Source organism: Bombyx mori, chromosome 9 (genome assembly GCF_030269925.1).
Source record: "Bombyx mori chromosome 9, ASM3026992v2".
NCBI lineage: Eukaryota > Metazoa > Arthropoda > Insecta > Lepidoptera > Bombycidae > Bombyx > Bombyx mori.
This window is the reverse complement of record NC_085115.1, coordinates 9877585-9899518: the sequence shown is the minus strand read 5'-3', so window position 1 is coordinate 9899518 and position 21934 is coordinate 9877585. Positions and strand designations below refer to the sequence as shown.

General features: G+C 37.2%; 1 protein-coding gene across 1 annotated transcript in view; it reads left to right on the top strand.

Moving 5' to 3' along the window:
* The window catches only part of LOC101740358 (uncharacterized), a 101913-nt gene that overhangs the window by 33263 nt on the left and 46716 nt on the right, over window positions 1-21934 (top strand). The window contains exons 2-3 of the mRNA XM_012688574.4: window positions 9988-10066; window positions 16711-16735. Of these exons, the coding sequence (XP_012544028.1) occupies window positions 9995-10066; window positions 16711-16735 (97 nt within the window). The 5' untranslated portion in view covers window positions 9988-9994. The remainder of the gene's footprint in view (window positions 1-9987; window positions 10067-16710; window positions 16736-21934) is intronic.

Below are 21934 nucleotides of genomic sequence, written 5' to 3'. Positions count from 1 at the left end.
CCCAGAGCGGATTGAAAGGATCCACAGAGGATCCGATAAGATGTTCTTAGGATGTCGGCGGCTTTGCATGACCCCGCGGTCTGAGTCGGTTGACATATATTTCTTTTCTGCTCGTTTCTATATTTAAATCAAATGAACGTTGTGTTAGTATGAGTTGTAACCCCACTAGTGTTGGTTCACCGCCGGCTCCCATTCATTCATTCCGGGTTGAAAAGTAGGAGAACCGTGATTCTAAAGTAATTAAGACCTTGAATATCTTTGGAATTTGGAACGGTTAATATCACACGAGAACAACGAATATTGTAATTGTGTCAAGAATTATGTATTCTTTAGAGAACCTGCTAATTCTGTTTGTCAATTCTATCTATCTTGTTAAATTTAGCACATGTCGCAATAAAAGGCGTTTTTACTGTGCTAAATTTCATTCTTGTGTAATGCGAATGAATAGATAATATTGTAATATGTTTGACTTTGAATAGACACTGGGTTTTGAGCAAAAAATAACTAATGTAATTTTTAATCACAATTCGCTTTTTTATTCTGGCAGACGTCCCTAATTTAAAGATTCCTTGTATATTTAAAAAAAGCTATAAAGAATCTCAAGAATAACACCGGCCTCAATCTCGAATTATACTATTTAAATATGAAAATATTCGTAATTCAAAACCGTGAGACAATGTTTCGAAAAATCACCTGCTATTACGGTTTGTAATAACACATGCCGAGTCGTTGAAGGAGATTTTCTCGTTTTCACAATGGCCAATTAACTAGAGCGTCTCGCTCTGAATTCAGATTCGTAACACAATGTGGGAGAATCCGAATTTTGTACGGTACGAAGCGTAAATATTACTAACAAACTTGACACGGCAAATTACGAATGAGGTCTCTTCAATAAGTATACATTGTGAATGAAATGTAAACGTTTTATAGCACTTGTGGTTCCTCGGAACATGCGCGACTCGTAAACAGCGTCGTTTGAGACTGGACGCATTACAATCAATGTATTTTTTTTATATTTTGGATTAATTGTTACATATTACTATTGCATATAAAGGTGCTTAAAATGCTTGTGGCACACTTAAAGTGGGTTACCAGATCCAATAGGCAATTTGGAGGCCGATACCCACCTTGAGGCATGAGGTCGAAGTCTCAATTGTACTGTATAACGGCTGGCTGTATACTTTCAACTGGAAGGAATAACTGCTTCGCCGCAAAAATAGGTGGGATAGTGGCACCGATCCATACACACTTTCTCATTAACATTAGTAAAAAATACGGTTTCATGTGTTATTAAATAGTTAACGATAGTCTATTGTTAATAATGAGAAACAAGAACATAACACCAGATCTAGAACCTCTATAAACTAAACTATATTTTTTATAACATTTGCCTAAAAATGATTTCCTTCCAAATACATTTTGATACGCGGACCAGTTAGTTCATAGAGCGATTTTGAATAAATCGATTATCGAAAATTGTTAACATCTAATCGAATTAATAACATCTAATGTAAAATTTTGTGAAAAATCACTGCCAACTGTCTCGCATTGCTATATTTCACAAACTATAAATATCTAAAGTTTAAGAAAATTAATTATAGGTATAATTTGAATGTTCAGTTTTGAAAATATGTAATAATTAATTGCCTTTGGCCTCATTCTTTATTAAAACAAATTGATTTCGCGCTTATTTTTATTCGATCTTTCACACAGTCATTAATCTTGTTAATATTTAAAGCAATTGTATGTATTAAAAATAATTGAAATTAATATTATCCGCGCGAGAATCGAAATTAAGCCACAGATTTCGTTTCGCAAAATGCGCATGCAGTAAACAGAAATTGATTCCTAATTAAAACTGGCACTGATTATAATGAGAACAGTGTACCCGCATTCGATCATGTATTCTTAATTGTGATGCATCGTTTAATATTAATTTAGATAAATAATATAATTAAATTTCATAGATTTCGAATGTGGTCGGCGTTCGTTTTACTAAAAATAAACTATAAGCTAATTGACTTATGTTTTAATTGCGATTGATTCCTAAATTATGGTTTTCCTTTCATTTTAAACATCACGCCGTCAAAAACCGTTCGATTTTATTTAATCTAGCCGTAAACATTGGACTTAACGTGACCAAGTTACCGAATAAGAAAGGGCCCACTTTCGCGGCCAAAATAAAAACGAATTGGAACGGAACAAAATTCTGTATGCGCATAGACGGCACCAGATATAATCTCACGGTCTGTACATAGAGTAGGTGCAATGAGATAAGACAATGGAGAGACCCGCGTGGTGGGAACGTGCTATGAGGGTGAAGGAAGTGAATGTGTGTAAACGTCAGAAATTAACTTCCTATTAGCTGAGATTTAAAGATTCTAAACAAGCTTGGCGATTTGGTGTTTAGTATAGTTATTGGGTATCATTGTGTAAGGTGAATATTGTTATAATACCCTAAGGCATCAGGTCGCAGTGTTACCTGTGTGTGTAGCGGCTACTCCCCAATTAAAACTGAAACGCATGATTGCCTCACAGACAGAGATAGGATAGTGGTATTTAATCATGTCCGCATTTCCCGCTATTTATACACGCAATCTCTGATAATTTTTTAAAATTAATAGATTTTTATTTGACAATATAAATTAAATGTTGAATGCTACTGATAACTGACTAATGATTTACACGATTCGAACATCTGTGGGATTTACAGTGCTGGCTAATCGTACACACAGAGTTGTGGCCTAAAGAATAATAAGACCGGTGCATTCGTGTTGAGCGATGCACCGGTGTTCGAAACTCAGGCGGGTACCAATTTTTCTAATGAAATATTATACGTACTCATCAAATGTTCACGATTGAGTTCCACGGTGAAGGAATAACATCGTGTAATAAAAATCAAACGTGCAAAATTATAATTTGCGTAATTACTGGTGGTAGGACCTCTTGTGAGTCCGCACGGGTAGGTACCATCGCCCTGCCTATTTCTGCCATGAAGCAGTAATGCGTTTCGGTTTGAAGGGTGGGGCAACCGTTGTAACTACACATGAAACCTTAGAACTTATATCTTAAGGTGGATGACGCAATAAATAAATAAAACACGCTCAGAGATAATAGAAAGAGACAGAGAGTAAGTCGCAAGGAGTTCTTTTGCACGCTTGCAGCTTTCCTATCACGTGTTTTCATTACGTGATCATTTCTACCAGTCAAATCTTACCTCAAACAGCTTCGTTCCAAAAACGCGCAAAACATAGTTATTATTGGAGTTTACTCCTTTAGAATCGATTTACATATATAGGCCCGGGGTATGAAAATTATGGGGACCAAAATCGTACTAGCATGTCACACGAAATGCGTTATGCGCCTGATTGGCTCCTGATTGCGTGATGCGTGCGCGCGCCAATCAAAATCGTACTAGCATGTCACACGAAATGCGTTATGCGCCTGATTGGCTCCTGATTGCGTGATGCGTGCGCGCGCCAATCAGGAGCCAACGCGCGGCCGCGTTATTGCAGGTGACGCCGGGCTGCTGCGCCGGCAGTCCGCCACAAAGCCTCGTACTGATCGCGCGTTTCTCTCATTATTGTATTTTCATATATTTGTTAGTCGTTTGTTTTGTGTCTCGTTAATTTGTTAATAATCTGTAGTGTATCGTGTTGTCGTAATATAGAACTATTTCTCGTATTGTTTCGTTTAATTTTTTATATCCAGTAAACTCCAGTCGTGCGTCGGAGCGGACACACACACTTTTTTTATATATATGACTGTCGCTCTCACATATTATATTTATAACGCGTAATGTATTCTTTGAAGTCAAACCCTTGTCAGTCATCCTCCTCGACGATGTCCATGATACGAGATTCAAACGAAAGGGCATGTTGATATGTCAGAATTGAGAAGTGAACTAACATAGTAGCCCAATATTCTTGGACAACTATATTTACTTCGGTATTCGGAGAAGCTAAAAAGGAATGCCTAAGCTATTCAAATCAAAGGATATTTGCACTAAATAAGAACTTCACTTTACAATGGTATGTCGGAATCACGATAAATACCAGTTCATTACAATACGTATCTAAAAACATAGCACATAAACTTCTGGGTTTTTTATCTGGTTTATGTTTGATGCTTCTTAAAACATTATAAAACTTTTTAAAGAATTTTCTTATTTAAATCAAGCTTGTGAGATATTCGATTTAACTCATAAAAGAAACTTAATTTCCTCTAAATATAGACCTTGGTTTATGATTTGTTTATGATTATAAAACTTATTAAAAACTGAACGAACACAGCTTCGACAAGACGTGCTCAATAGTTTTAGAAATAAATATATGGGATATATTTCCTAAATATAAATCTAATGATATATAAAAAATAATACATTAATTTGTATGTAAAAGTGCTCGCCCGTCTATCATTCGATGGCTTTGAAACTTGTGCAGCTAATGCTAGAACTTTAGGTTTTTTAACATAGTATCTTAAAATATGACATATGTGTACGTCAGATGGCTCACACAAAACAAATAGGTGCTATCCATGCAATTGGCCACGTTGGCGCGGAAAGAAATTTTCCTGGTTATTATTTTCAAAATTCGAAGTTTGATGCGCTCTTCGCCGATTTTTTTTAAAAATACATTGCCATAAAATCTCACTAACGATAATTATTACTATTAATCTAAGCACATCAATCTATTTATATTGTTATTTCGTTTAACACAAGATCTAATACAACAATGACAAAATTAAACTAACTCATACTTTTAAAAGGAAATGAAGATGAAAATTTAAGTATGTACCTACTAAATAATTTATAACACTTCCCCCATAGGTAGTTGTTGTGGTATGAAACGGAATAAAAAGTGGAAAAAATGTTGGTATGTGTTGTAATTTCCTTACAGAACAGGAAGAGTACGTTTATAAGTTTCCTCTATTGCAAAAGGACATAGTACATTGAACTCTGTTATAAAAATAAAATGTTAATGATCAAACGAGAATTTTAGCCTTTTTTTATCTCAATACCATAGTAAAGCCCCATAAATAATGGTTGTACTATTAAAAGAGCCCAAAAGTGGCATTTTTGTTATACACGTTTGCTTAAGTTTTCGCGACTATCTATAGGTACATTCAGACACTATTACTTTTTTTTTATTACGATTTGAGTATTTTTATGAGTCCCCGATATTTCGACACTGTTGCAATCGTCATAGTCACAGCTAGACTACTCGTTAAATAATAGCGTGTATGATATTTGTATTTTTTTTTCTCTACATTATCTGATCAACTCAATGGGTTTTCGTAAACGCAGATTGTCGTATAACACTCCGTATTTATTCTCGAGTGGGTACGTTACATTTAACGTGGCGAAAACCCAATTTCTTTAAGTCCAATCATACGTTTGAAGAGTTTCATATCCTAATATAGTTGAGAGTTTAACTTTTTTATTATTATTTAGATGGGTGAAGGAGATGAAAGGCGATTGCATGCAGCAGAGATGCGAATGTTGCGATGGATATGTGGAGTAACGAGAATGGATAGAATACGGAATGAATACGTTAGAGGAAGTCTGAAAGTGGCACCTGTGACAGAGAAGCTGAGGAGTGCGCGTTGGACATGTGATGAGACGAAATGAAAATGAGGGTGGTAAGGAAGTGTTAACTATGAATGTGGAAGGATATAGAGGAAGAGGTAGACCTAAAAAGAAATTGATAGATTGTGTAAAAGACGATATGGGTAAGAGGGGAGTGAGCGAAGAAATTGTATATGATAGAAGAGTATGGAAGGAGAAAACATGTTGCGCCGACCCCAGGTGACTGGGAGAAGGGCAGGATAATGATGATGATGACGCGTGAAGGAGATCATGTACTTACAATCTAGTGTTAAGTGGCTACCGGAGCTCATAGACATCAACAATGTAAATGCCGCTGTCCATTTTTAGCCAAGAGCTCTACAGTCTCACTTCTATAGTACAACGGCTATCGCGCCCTACAATTTGAAACGCATTACTGTTTCGCGGCAGAAATGGTGGGCGGTGGTACGCACGGGTGTGCGGACTCACAAGCTTCTAGAACAGCTAATCGGAATTGACTTGCAAACTCCTAATTTCTAGTTGTTTGACTTTAAGACTTCAGGTCAATAAAGTGAGGTGTAGAATTTCATCACTAAAACCTACCATTATCTCAATTACCTATTTCATATTGCTAACGAAACATAACATAACGTAATATACGTAAACGCTTACCGCTAATATTTAAATAACAAACAATTACTCAACATTGTCGTTTAGACGTTTATGATGGCCACCATGAAATATTTGATCAATTACTAAAAGGTCATAAAAGAAATTACATCGCACACAATAGGATTGCAAGCTAAATTATAAATTGTATGTTTGCTTGTATACTATTCGTTGCTTATCCGATTGCACAGCTCTTTTTAACTTTTAGCGTGGTTCAGTCAAGTTGGCGCTCTAATAGTTTCAAAAACTGGGTTTATTTGATATATTCAGCAAAGGTTAACAGCGATGCATTACCGAAATCCTCTAATCTATATACATAAAAATGAATCGCTGTTCGTTAGTCTCGCCAAAACTCTAGAACGGCTGGACCGATTTGGCTAATTTTGGTCTTGAATTATTTGTGGAAGTCCAGAGAAGGTTTAAAAGGTAGATAAATATGAAAATGCTTGGAATTAAATAAAAATTACAATTTTGTTTTTCCTTTGATGTGTCCCCCGTCGGACGGATTCCTTTTGTTTGTTTTATGTTTAGGTCTTTTATTTATCGATTGAGGCACTACGAAGTCTGCCGGGTTAGCTAGTTTCCAATAAAATTAATTCCACCAATCAAGTTTATCTATACTGAGAAATAATCTAACGTATTCACGAAGAATATTTCAAATGATATTCGCCAGACTTAATTGTGAGTACAAATATTTCGTATGTACCTCTCTATGTGTATAAGATATCGCAAACCGGACTTAAACCATGACATCATCAGACATAAAGGTTAGACAGGCTTTTTGTTGGCAATGCCCTCTGGCGCATAAGAGTTCGCGCCTTTACGAAACATAGATTTTGCAACATCACACAAATACATGAATATTTCCACTTCTGTAGTATTGGGATCGTGGTACATAAAATAAAACTATTTCACTGTTGCACTTTTATTGTTCTCTTCTCAAATCTTCTCTAATATAATAATTAAAAATTAATTGACACCTTTTTTACGCCTTGCTCATTCAGCCGTCTTCGCCATCTTGCTTTTCTCTGTCATTCTCCTTTTCCCTTTCTTACAGTCTTCTCTCACTCACATCTTAACGCTCCGTTCCACACTCTTTTCATAAGTTTCGTTCTTACGAATCCCACACTTCTTTAACTGCAAACTGTACTGTCGCAATTCGCCAGTACATTGATGGTGTATATTACATAGAATTGTTCGTGACGATTCTTAAAAAAATCTCTCATTTCTCACTCTGTTTACATCTTGAACTCGATCTAATTAAACCTTTAGTTAATACTGTAATTACTTTATTACATTAAACTTATTTCCTAATCATTGTACATAATAGTTAAAATGCGTATGCGTATGAATGCGTACCTACGAAAGTGTATAATTATTCAAAATATGCATGTGCCATTTAATTATTGTTGCGTTTTGAAATATATTTAATTATTTGCGTTATGTACTCTAGAGGGATCTCATTTTTCTTTCTCGTTTTTTGTTATGTCATCATGCACGTGGTTACCAAATAATGAATCATGATTATATAAAAAAACAACAGTATGCATTAGCGGGGATCTTAAATTCAAATTACATTATTATTCAACATCTTATTATGATTTGTATATCGCCCATATATATTTTTGTGTGTCGAATAAATAAAACCAAAGTTCTAGTGCTGCAAAACCAAATATTACACACATTTTATTACAAACGTTTGTCATACGATTTAAAATGGTTTTAAAAAGGATATCAATATTTTTTTTATCACTTATAAATAAACAGGATCATAAACGCCGCTCCATCTGAGTACATGTCAAAAACAATAAATGTTATCGAAGCCAACTCCAAACTTCAAATCAATATTATAACTTGTCTTCAAACAAAAACGTTCCTTTGTAAATTTTCATGAGCTCCTGTCAGGCTCCTATAGTTTAGGAGGCAAGCGGCTCGTTTGTCCGTCGCTACTGTTTGTTCGTCATTGTGTCGTAACTTCACGAACTATTCGACAGGGCCTCGTGAACACCCAAGTTCTCTGACCGCAACGGAAACTTTGCTGAAAGGGAGGCAAATAAGTTTTGTATAATTTTTTTTTGTTTTCAATAATTGACATTTTGAAAATGTTTGCTGTATAAATATGTTGTATAAAGTTGTTATTCAATTTGAAAATGTAAAACTATTTTTATTATTTTGAATAGAAAACCAAGCGAAAATTAAGTGAAATGTGTTTATAAAGATTAACTCTCGACCGAAACACATCATTTTAAATAATATTCAATTTTTTTTGCATAATTCGAACTTATTTTAATGAGCTTTTCGATTAATTTACCAACACGACTGGTTTCACGCCTTACATTCTCCAAATATTAATTAGTAAAATTAATAGTGCTAATAAAATCGAAAACTACATCCTGTGTTTTATCACTTAAATATTTTGAAACTTATAGAGAAAGCAAAGAAGCAAACTTTCGATACTTTACCCGTGACGTGTCTCATAGTAACCAGGCAAACAAAATATATTACGTCGTTCTAGAAACTTCTATTTCAATAGATTTTACCCTACTATTAATAAATAAATATTGAATGTTTCATTCATTGCGCTCATGCCCATGCTCGAAGGTACCATACAGCCTCTCACGTATTAATGCTGCTTTGAAATTGGACTTATAACCCTTATTAACAGTTCTCGTAAAAGTCAAAATGTATAGTGGTAATGTGAAGTGCAATTGCGAATTCTTGCGCTTAGCAGCTTATTATTATTAATTTATTGCAGCGGCTTGGAGACCTTACATGACAACGGTATTTTAAACAAGAAATAAATGTATGCGACCTTGATTTTTTTAATCAATGCTAATGCTCCTCAATCTTGCGTGGTAGTATTTATTAGCTTAGGGATTAATTCAAATAGATGCGATCGAAGTCTCAATTGCTTTGCAAAAACAAATCAATCTGAATCATTGTGTGATGAGCTGAGGCTTAGGACAAAGAAAAGTCTTCGCCGAAATACTAATTAAAACTGAATTGAATTTTTACGACACTTCAGGAAAACTTGACTGAAAACTTTCACTCTTTTATAGTCGTTTCGACTGTCTACAATGTTCCAGAAAATTCTCCATGGAACTAGAGAACGAGTCTAAAATATTCCCAAATATTCTAGACACTTCTATATTGAGAGTATCCATGGGGCCATTAGACCACGCTCAATACAACTGAAACATTCGATAATATTTTAGAAAATTCGAGAAACTTTCTAGTTGTTTCGATATCCGTTTTATCTGAAGACAGATGGCGTTGCTCATAGTAGTATAACGTTATGATGAGATCGTGGCAGAAATAATAAAGATGGTTGTGCAAGCCCACGTGGGCGAGTACACATTTACCACCAGTATTTAGGACAATAGAATAATATCAACTAGAGAGCTATATCAGAAAATGCTGCTGCTTGAGATGTATGATGAAACAGCTCTGACCAACCCTCTAGTGTCTTCAGATCAACAGCTTGACAAACTATTATCATTAGAAGAGCCGGAGAGACTCTCTTGCTCAATGTGGATTCCAAGGTGTACCTAATATTAAGTGGTTGCAATATACATTCCAATGTTAATTTCTTCACTTTGGGACAAGACTTTAAGCCTTTGAGTTCTCATTTAAAAACACTATCATAATCATCAATCAAAACACAAGAAATAATGTTTCAAATCTCAAGTACCCGTGCTTTCTCGTAAGCTGTTTATGAGTATAACTAAAGTGAAATATGTTTTGTCCTGCAGATTTACGATGTTGATAAGGTGGCGGGCGGCGTTGTGTGTCGCCGCGTTGCTGATCGGAGCTACACTCGCTAACAATGAGGTAAGCCAATATTATCTATTTAACTTGTTGATTAGTGTTAAAATATGTTACTCGTAAAACAGACAAGTGCTAGCTTACTAGGAGACAATGTAGAAATATAAATTAATATAAATTTGAATATTTTATGTGTGGGTAGGTAGCAAAGAGGAATTTTTCGTAATTCCGTCACGATGAGAGCGAAAATTAGATAGAAAATTTGTACATTTTATTTGTTTATAATGAAGTTACTTTTGGTATAAATTATCATTATTAAAATTTTACTCCCTTTAAATGAGTTAAATTTAAATATTTATGATTTTCTGATCATGAACATAATTTTAACAAAAAAGACAGTCAACTTCAACAAAATAAAATGAAAATACCACTAGTGTAGTCAAAGTCAATTGATTTATTAAAAATAAACCAAAAATGACTGTTTAGATCTTGATAAAGTTTAAATGGGACAACATGAGAAGCAAAATTTTTCAAATAAAAATAAAATCATCAAAATTAAAAAAGCTTTGATGAACACACATAGTCTCCTTATTTATTTAAGTCGGCTAAAAATCGGGCCCACTCCTAGCTTAAAGTTCAGCTTACCTAAAGGCATCAAATCTTTACTAATTAATAATTGCTAACTGTTCCTTTAAATCGAACGATTATGAACTAATAACCTACAAAATAGTTAATTTTGCAATAACAACTCAAGCGTGAAATGTGGGCGGTACAATTATTTTTTATTGCTTAATAATAGAATTATAGTTATGTAACCACCGTTAAACATGCAACCGGGTTGACATTGATCCATTAACTCGCGACATGTGGTCTAGACTTGGGGTCTTGTCATCAAAAACACAATTATTACTGTCAATAGCCACAAAAACTACCTTTTTATTGTTTATTCAAACTATTGTCATTTAAACAAATTTAATGATAATTTCGAATAAATGCAATTACCTTAATAGGCATAAAATATTTTAAATACGAACACAAGAAAAGTTTATATTATTTTAGTTAATAACAAAAGCACACATCTTTTTATCTAACATTCTCTAAACGTAATCAATTAATATTTAATAACAATTAATGCAAAGTTAAAAATCAATTAATCACATATTAAATCTTTATCATTCGACATTCCTACCAAAGGCAACTGTAAGCTATTAGGTTATTAAGAACAAATCAAGAATATCTATTCGGAAGAAGAACTAGATACATGATCTAAAAAAGAACAATAAAATGTAATTAAAAATGTACCTTCGGAAAACACCGAGCTGCGTTGTATTATGATCCAACAAAACGGATGCTCTCTTGCCGCATCTTTCAATCATATCGTGCGCGACTGACTTGGAACGAATATAAGTCATGTAATAAAAGCTTAACCATTAGCCAATCGTCTTTTGGCTAAGCCAAATAAATGCATATGTTTACGATTCTTGTGTCAGATCTTAACAATGTCCTTTCTTCTAAAATACACTAACTTATTTTCCTTTTTTTTATTGCTTAGATGGGTGGACAAGCTCACAGCCCACCTGGTGTTAAGTGGTTACTGGAGCCCATAGACATTTACAACGTAAATGCGCCACCCACCTTGAGATATAAGTTGTAAGGTATCAGTATAGTTACAACGGCTGCCCCACCCTTCAAGCCGAAACGCATTACTGCTTCACGGCAGAAATAGGCGCGGTGGTGGTACCTACTCGTGCGGACTCACATGAGGTCCTAACCGAAGATAATACAATCGTCTTCTGGACGAGCCAAATAAATGCATTAACAATGTAATTTTTTCTAGAATACATTAGCGTATCTTTCCTTAACCGAGGATAATATTTCGTACATAAAGAAACTGCATTATTCGCTTCTAAATAATTGAAATGCAGCTCGCATATTATAGTGAAAGAAAACGAAAACACCTTTGTTAAACAATAGGAAAAAATAATTTACGGTAAGAGAAAAGTGGAAAGTTTCGTTGGGCACTGTCCACTGCTGCATCGAAACTGTTGACAACAAAGTCACGCACGATAATCGATAGTCAACATGCGTATAGACTTCGCTGCAGAAATGAGATTTGAATTTTAATCGAAATTTTGCCAGGAGTGTACCGACTGACAAGAAGAAGAAAGGTTATGTGAAAAATATGTTTGTTATTGATCTTATTTGTGAACATCAGTAAAATAGAAACGCATATCGCCCAGTGAAGAAGTGTTATGTGGCTAACAACTGTTAAAAAAAACGTGTGCGTCTCGGGACGCCCTACAGAAGTGATAACTTAAACTTTTTTTTTATTGCTTAGATGGGTGGACGAGCTCACAGCCCACCTGGTGTTAAGTGATTACTGGCGCCCATAGACATCCACAATGTAAATGCGCCACCCACCTTGAGATATAAGTTCTAAGGTCTCAGTATAGTTACAACGGCTGCCCCACCCTTCAAACCGAAACGCATTGCTGCTTCACGGCAGAAATAAGCGGGGTGGTGGTACCTACCGGTGCGGACTCACAAGAGGTCCTACCACCAGTAAATAGTAAAAGTTCTTTTTATGTATTCGTAATAATAATAATTCAGTTGCCTTGTCTAAAATCTAAGTTGAACTATTTAATATTGAAATTGTTTAACTTGAGAAAAGCTTAGGTTTATTACTTAAATTTTATGTATACTAATAAGACAATGTAAGGATAGGTTATTTATTTCTATACTATAATATATATTTTTTATTATAAAATATATTTTATTCTTATAGTTACAATTCTTGAATATGTACATTAGAATTTTGTGGATGTACATTATTATTATCTAGATTTAAGCGTACGCGTGTACGCGTGAGAGAAAGAGAAGCTAGACAGACTGGCGCCGTAACGCGTTACGTAACGAAGCGGTTTACCCTCCCAAAATAAGTTATCACTTCAATTCAATTACATCATTTCCCTCGTCCATGATCACAAATAAAATAAAGTATTCAAAACATCGGAAATAATGTAACGAACTGAATGAAACCTCGAGATTAAACCGTAAAAATTGTTTTAATTATGTCAATGCCTCATGAAAACCAAAGGAAATACTATATCGCTTTCGTCATTCGCCGATTTAAAAACAAAAAGCGACATATTTTATTCGATCCAAAACACCATCGATGCCAAATTAGATTTACTAAATAATTTAGTTAGTGTACTAAGAAATCTATCCATTATTCTGACAAAAAAATATCTTGAAATTTTTATTAATAATGAAATTCGCAAATATTCTATGACGAACCGTTCAAGTCAATCGTTCTAGTTATTAACGGAACTGAGTATTGTATGGTAAGCAAACGGTACCAGGTTATTAGTGAATAGAATTATGTTGCTGAGAGCAGTGTCGTAATGCAATGTCCGCACTGTGAGGTTATCAACTTTTACCCATTACAATCTCACTTTGCTCAAGTTGCACGTGTACAATGGACTTATAAACGAATAAGAACAGCTAGTAAATTCGTTAGTATGTATTCAGTAAATTTAGTAAATAATTTAATACAGAATGCCGTATTGAGGTCCCGTACAGTTAGGTACCGTCATCCTATTAGGCGCAAGTTTGAAATCGTCTACCCGTGTCAAGTAAAAAATTAGCCCACAGACACAGCCCACTGAGTTTCTCGCCAGATCTTCTCAGTGGGTCGCGTTTCCGATCCGGTGGTAGATTCTACGAAGCACTGCTCTTGCTAGGGTCAGTGTTAGCATCACACTCCGGTTTGAGCCCCGTGAGCTCACCTACTAGCTAAGGTTACGCTGAAGCCTGAAGTTTAGCCTCTCAAAGCTATCAGCTTAGGTAGGAAAAAAAAAGTAAAAGAATAATTGTATTTCTTATAATGTACTATAATAAATTCAGCTACAATTTGGTATTTAATAATATAATTATCATTGTAGATGAACGATGTTCATTTTTAAAGTATTCAAAAATCGAGTGAAATTCTACAATTCGTTATAATGCGAAATGTAATTATGACAAATGAGTTATTTATCGGGTCGGTATCGGGTTTTAATTTTACTTCGTAAAATGATTATGGGAGCCCCCTTTGAAATTGTTCCACTGATCGCGTTGATATATAACGAAATATAACTCAGACGCACATTTTTCCGGGAACTCAACTTCGACTATTTTCGAATATATCGGATATAAATATATTAATTCAACAATAATAAATACCAAATAAATGGAATTATTCGTCGAACATAACGTTATCCTCAGTATGACAAAAAGAAAATGAGTTTGCCTATCTACAGTTTTTGTTTATTCGTCGTTTATGACATCTCTCTCTCTCTCTTCGATCGGTTCCTCACTGCTGAGGATCGTGACTCCGTCCGATTTCGTCAACCAACTGTCTCCATCGATCCCGCCCTGCAGCCCGGTGGAGTGCGTCGCTGATAGGTATCCCCAGTTCCTCCGCTATTTGGTCCGACCATCGTTTGGGACCTCTACCCCTATTTTACCGGTCACCACAAGGCGTTCCAAATTGCTGGTATCCCTACGTGCAACATGACCAAAATACCGCAATATTTTTTGTAGGCAGATTGTGGATAGACGTTGATGACATATATTATACAAAAATAAAATGACATTAATCGACAGTTTTAAGCCATCAATCCTAAATTATATTCGACCACTTTTGTCATTATATTAATAGCTTATTTAATTACCTAAAGCCGCATTGAATTAAAATCGCGAGACTATTTGACCACAACGGCCATGATTAAATTACCCCAATGCCACAAATAAGATTTTAAGAAAAAACTATAAATTTCATACAGTTATTGCAATTAGTGAACACAGCGTTCACAAGAGAATGATTCTAACGTGTATTTGCTTTTACAGTAACTTTTTTTTAATCAAACCCAAAATAGTAAATCTTAGCTTTTCATTCAACTATAAAATTATTCTATTATCGGTTTTGTATAGGTATGTAGATCTATCATGAATATTACTAAACTAATTATCGACATAACCGAGAAAATCTCGTCGAGGGCCCCAAAATAGTTATTATACAACAAATTGTACAAATCTAAACAGCCTAATCTATACGTAATCGATTACGCTTTGGTCAGTGAAGCGAACTGTCCGAATCGATTTGACATTCGTGTTATCGAGTGTCAGTTAGTATCCAACGTACCGTAGTTTTGTAAGTAGTTTGATAAACATTGCGGCCAGTGAGTTTGCACTTTCCAATATGTTTGTTTTGGTAAAAGCAATGACGTAGGTGAATAGGCACGTACTGATCGTGTATATATGACAAACTCAATTTATGGTTACACTAGGGAACCAACTAAATTAGTTTCGGCATTGATCTAAGTATCTGAACGATTATTACATATCCAGTTCCGATTCGTAAGCAAGAGTTCCTATTTTATTATTTCGGAGAGAACTTGTATTGATAATTCACATAGCGGTTTTGAATTTAATCATTTTAAAATTAATGATTTTATCATTTTATCATTTTAAAATTAAAGAAAACATGCACAACATACAACATTAACTGCATTTAAACAATTATGTTTTTTATTGAGATTTACATTCCTATTTGAGACACAAAATGAATCAACATTACTGTATTTTGGACTTTAGTAGTTATTATACTCGAACAGACACAGATACTATATTCAAATTGTTTAGTGCCAATTCAAAATCGAAGTTTAGCAATTTTGTTCTTGAGTTGCCCGTGAGCGTGAAAACGGTATCGCATTCGATTTTCAATTAGGAAATAAAAGATAATCGTTATTCAAATAAAACGCTACTTAAAAATGTATATATGTTATTTAAATGTTTTTTATAAGAAAAAAATCTTTTTTTTATTTATTTATTTAAATTTTAATAAGACTATTTTTCGTGCAATTCAATAATAGTCTTTAATGCTTGGCCGTGATCGACTGTTAGACTTCGTGCGCGGTCACTGGTGGTGATTGTCCTCGAATTCGCTTTCCCCGATTTGCTAAGCCATTCCGATGCCGTCAGCTATATCAATTTCCGAATGGAAAACTGCGGATCGAACCGCTGCTCCGATTTATTTAGGTTCGGATGTTCAATATTTTATTGGGCGACACTCTCGGTTCCATTATATGTGATTTTAAAAAAAAACCACATCTGTATATGAAAGTTTTACAATGAAATTTTCGCACAACGCTCATTCAAAGTACACATATGACAATAGCTTTCAAAAGCCACCCAAATCAAAGACGTTGGATGCTGCAAACTACAACATCGATACTTCAAAGGAAAACTAATTGGTTTCACCTTTGATAGGTACGTAGTTCCATCATGCTTTATGACTCGTCCATTTTAGGCAGTATGCACTACCACAGAGCTCGTCCTCAATTCAGTTAGTTGGAAAACCGTATCATTATAATGGTCGCATAAGGTTTAAAATAATAAAATTTCAAAAAAAAAAAAATTATTACTCCTGTATGCAGACAAGCATACGGCCCATCTGATGGTGAGTGGTTACAGTCGCTCATGGACGTTAGCAATACCAAGTGACAGAGCCAAGTCGTCGCCAACATTAACGTTAGTAATGCCATAGGCACAGCCAAACCCCCGCCTATCGTAATCATATTTACGCGTATTTCACATCTGTGTACCACCTCAAATCTCTGCTGTAATATGGGTTAAAATTTTAATTTTGTTTTCTTTCTTTTTTTCAGGGAAACCTTTTCACGTGTCCCAATGGTAAGTCGAACTTTCATTATTCACATTATACAAATATCCTCTCTTGGCGGGATTCGAACCCGCGACCCCCTTGTGTAGTGACCATGTCACTTACCACTACACCAGACGGATATATACAGATTCTAGACACAGAAGTAGTACAATAAGTGAGCAACATATTAAAAACAACCGTAAAAATTTATAAACAACTTACAACGCTACAAACAACAATTCTAAGGCATTTTGTATCGTCGAAAAATTTAATCCGAACATCGTGTATGTTTTTGCTGTAAGTCGGTCATAGTTCGCGTAGTGTGGATAGTCATAGTAGTAAAAAACTATTATTATTATCATCTCATAATCAAGACTTTAACCACACACCTCAAGGTGTGCGACGCCTTAAATTGCACAACAAAAGCTTTGTCGCCTTAATTATAGAATTAGATTAATAAAACCAGTTCTGGAAACAATTGTTTTATAATATAATTCATTTTTATTGATAATCTATATATTAATACGTGAGGCAACAACTTTATACCCCTTTTACGAAAATTGCGCGGACGGAGGAGTATGGAATATTCCACACTTATAGAGAATGTCGAGAAGCAGTGCACAATGCAATTTTCTTTTATTATGCATAAAAAGTACATTAAATCAATAAAAAAAAGCATTACACACACTACCATGTATTTGACACACACACGCAATATACTCTTTTATTTATTGTTAAAGTCTGTGGTCGAATTGAGAATAGATTAATATGGTTTGTCTTTAATATTATTTGTCTATAGTGTAGTTTTGGCGAAATCCGTGATTACGATAGTATAATAATATAATCTTTGACAATAGAACCATGATAATGTTCAAACTTATAATTTTAGTCGAATTTCGACTACTGCGGGACCACTTTTTTTTTTTTTTTTTTTTTTTTTTTATGATTGAAAGTTTACTGGTGGCCCGAAGGCCTTTCCAGTTTTACCAGGACAGGTGGGCGAGCAAAGGCTCAGCCAAGAGGGGTGGGATTTGCTAACAACTGCCCGAGCGCCTCCGAAGGAGACCTAACAACTCAAGAGCAATTGTTTCGCGAATGAATCTACTACCGGATCGGAATCGCGACCCACTGAGAAGATTCGGCGAGAAACTCAGCGGGCTGATGCATGGGTTAGGTTGCACGTCGACCTCTTTGTCGAGTTCGACGAGTACGGTTACCGGGGTCCCTAAGCCTGCCCCTAGTATTAGAGCTGAAGGCATCTAATGCAAAGGTTATTGGATCTGATGGATCCGTAAGGACGTGTCTAGGGCGTCGACGGTGACTGGCTCCTGCATGATCAGGATTCGGGGAGTAGTCAGCGGCGGCAACGATAAGGCGATTATCATGACGCATAGCCTTATCGAAGTATCGTTCCGACGCTGACTTCATGTATTTCCGAATTGATTCGAGGCCCAGGTCGTCGTGTAGGTCAACGTTCCTCACGAACCACGGAGCCCCGACAGCTAACCTGCAAAAGCGGGATTGTAGGGATTGGAGGGTGTCTATGTGTGTGCGGGCCGCGTGAGCGAACACCACACTCGCGTAAGTCATGACGGGCCTTATGCAAGTTTTGTAAAGTGTCACCTTGTTCCGAAGGGACATTTTACTCCGCTTACAGATCATGGGGTAGAGTCTACCGAGAATAAACGCGGCACGGTCACGGACTGATTTTATATGCGGGCGGAATGTCATCGATGCATCCAGGGTAACGCCCAGGTACTTGACCTTCCTGGCCCAGGGTATGGGTTGTCTAAAGAGAGTAATCGGGGGTGTGAGATTCCTCCTCCTAATCCGGGAGGAAATCCGTGTGGAGCTTCCCCTCTGAAATAGCACCGCAGTACTTTTCGCTGGGTTGATGTCTATGCGCCATTTTCGGAACCACTGTCCTAGGGCTAGGGCTGCGCTCTGAAGCTTCTTCGCGATTAGGGACTTATTTCTACTAGAATAGTAAACAGTCGTGTCGTCGGCGAATAAAGCTAAATGGGTCGGCGGCGACCGGGGAATATCGTTGACGAATAAGCTAAATAGGAGGGGTGAGAGAACAGAGCCTTGCGGGACTCCAGCTGTGAGAGGTCGTGGGGAGGAGCGGGTTCCCTCGACTCGATATCGAAAAGAGCGGTTCGACAAGAAGTCCCGTATGATGAGCACGAGACTATCCGGCACGCCCATGTTGAATAGTTTGAAAATCAAACCGTTGTGCCAGACTTTGTCGAACGCTTTTGCGACGTCGAAGAAGAGAGCTCCCGTGTATAACGGTTTTGGTCGATTAAGCCCCACAAGAATGTGCTCCGTGAGGCGGTGCACCTGTTGAACGCATGAGTGATTTGTACGGAATCCGAATTGTTCATCGATGAGAATGCCCTTGGATGAGACGAAATCTCTGAGGCGCTTGTAGAGCAGACGCTCATACAGCTTGCCTAGAGACATGAGGAGGCTAATCGGGCGGTAACTCGTCGGATGATTTTTTGGTTTACCGGGTTTATGTATGCCGATAACGTCCGCTTCTTTCCACACCGCGGGAAAGATACAGTTCGCCATAGCGGCATTGAAAATAGATGCCAACATCACGATGAGTTGGACGGGTAGAAGTTTAATAACGCGGTTAGATATACCGTCGGAACCGGGAGCCTTGCGAGGACGTAGGTCTTTGATCAAGTCTTTAACTTCCATCGGGGTGACGGGTGGTAACGCATCCGAGGGTGGCAAGGAGGCTCTGCGTTCTACCTCACTGTCTACTAATTCTACATGAACAGGGTCCACGGATTGAGTGCTGGGCGTGCACTGGGTTTGCAATGTATCGGCCAGCAGCTCTGCTTTTTCGTCATCATCAAAGGCCGCGAGTCGGCCTGAGGGGCCTACGAGGGGGGGCATAGTTACTACCGTATCCGATTTGAGAGTACGAGCTAAGCGGTAGTAAGACCTTTGGGAGGGCGCGAGTCCTTCTAAGAAATCAGACCATCTGGCATCTCGGACTTCGGCGATGCGAGACTTTACGTCGCGTTGTAGGGCACGCATTCGAATACGATTTTCCGCGGTAGGATACCTGTCGTAGGCGCGTATCGAGGCGTTCTTAGCTCTAAGGAGTTCCCTAATATCGTCGGACAATTTGAAGCGGTGAAGGAAGTCCTCCGCTACAACTTGTTTCGATGACCTATCTAATGTCGAGGTGATGTGTGATGTTAAGATGTCTATGGCTTCAGCGGTACCCTGAGGAGACGGGATAGAGTCCGGGTTAAACGGGAGCGATGGTGGATCAGATTCAGCCAGGCTGATGCCCAGCGTGTGCCAATCCACCACAGTCCTCGTGACGGGAACGGAATCGGGAGCGCGACCGAGCTTCATAACGACGGGACGGTGGTCTGAATCTAACTCTGAAACTACTTCGATCGAGTGTAAGCGCAGAGTTACGTTTTTTAATAACGCTATATCGAGTATATCCGGGCGATGCGCGATATTTAGCGGGTAGTGAGTCGGGGTTAACGGAGCGACGATATCGAAGGCGAGATCATCGACTAACGCGTCAAGCCGCCTGCCATTCGGGGTTGTGGTGTGTGAGTTCCACCTGATGTGTTTACAATTTAGGTCGCCCGCCAGAATGACAGAGCTCCCCATACCGAGCAGCGCCTCGATATCACTGCTTAGAACGATCTTGTCCGGTGGAAGATAAACGGACGCGATAACGATCGGCGCGTGTCCCGTCAGTGAGATTCGGCACACTGATGCTTCGATATTAGCGAGCGCGGGAGGATCGAGCGGGAGCGGGACCACTATGAAGTCGTCGTGGCCTAAAGGATAAGACGTCCGGTGCATTCGTATCGAGCGATGCACCGGTGTTCGAATCCCGCAGGCGGGTACCAATTTTTCTAATGAAATACGTACTTAACAAGTGTTCACGATTGACTTCCACGGTGAAGGAATAACATCGTGTAATAAAAATGAAACCCGCAAAATTATAATTTGCGTAATAATTACTGGTGGTAGGACCTCTTGTGAGTCCGCACGGGTAGGTACCACCACCCCGCCTATTTCTGCCGTGAAGCAGTAATGCGTTTCGGTTTGAAGGGTGGGGTAGCCGTTGTAACTATACTGAGACCTTAGAACTTATATCTCAAGGTGGGTGGCGCATTTACGTCGTAGATGTTTTTTGATTTTGATTTGATTTGACGGTTAATAGCCCAAAACTTTATTATAATTATGAATAAGCTGTTACCCGCATCTTCGCCTACTAGGTCAAGGATAACTAACTGTCAATGTAGTTTTCCGTGGGATTGACATATTTTTCAGGATAAAAATTAGCCTATGTCATAGCCCACTTAAACTGATAGCACTTTAAAAAAATCACGTCCAATCATGTGGATTCGTATGGAAGTATGGATTAGGAAATACTATTTATATGTTTAAATATATATTTTCCTTGTATTGATGGCTTATCGAGTTCATCACGGGCCATCTGGTGTTCATTGATTAGAGAAATATGAATATCGTCACCTACCATGAAACATTAGGTCTAAGCTTCAATTGTACAGCATAGCCGTTGTACCACCCTTAAAAGCGTAATGCATCTATCTAAAAATTTTGAAATTGAAAGATTCTAAAGCCTGAAGTAAGACTTAGTGTACTCATATCGAACGAGCTTATGTTTTTATCATAAAGGCAGGCAACATATTTTCCAAGTAAATAATTATCGTACAGAGCGGCTACTACGTTAAAGGAATAAGATTATTATAAACAATGTTATGAGGTACTGTTAAAACTGAGACCTTAGAACTCATGTCTCAAGGTGGATGGCGGCATTTACGTTGTAACTCCGGTAACCATTAAACACCAGGTGGGCCGTGAGCTCGTCCATCCATCTAAGCAATAAATAAATACACCAAATCCTCAAAATTTTTCAATTTGCCTAACAACTAGTATTGTCAGTAGCGATATTTTAGACATTTTAATCCTACACGGTACCAACCTTCTCTCTATTGCTGCCCCAAAAAATATATGGGGTCTGGTTTCGGGTACGGCATTCACTTTGTGATGTCCATAGACACCAGCAAAACCATCAAATACTAGATTCCTCTGATCGTCACAGTTCATCAAAATAAAGACTACCTATGGTTACTAACAGTAACAAAACAATATTAAAACAATAACACATGTACGTGCATGTCTTGTTAAGTGCAAACTTGAAAAATGCTTGT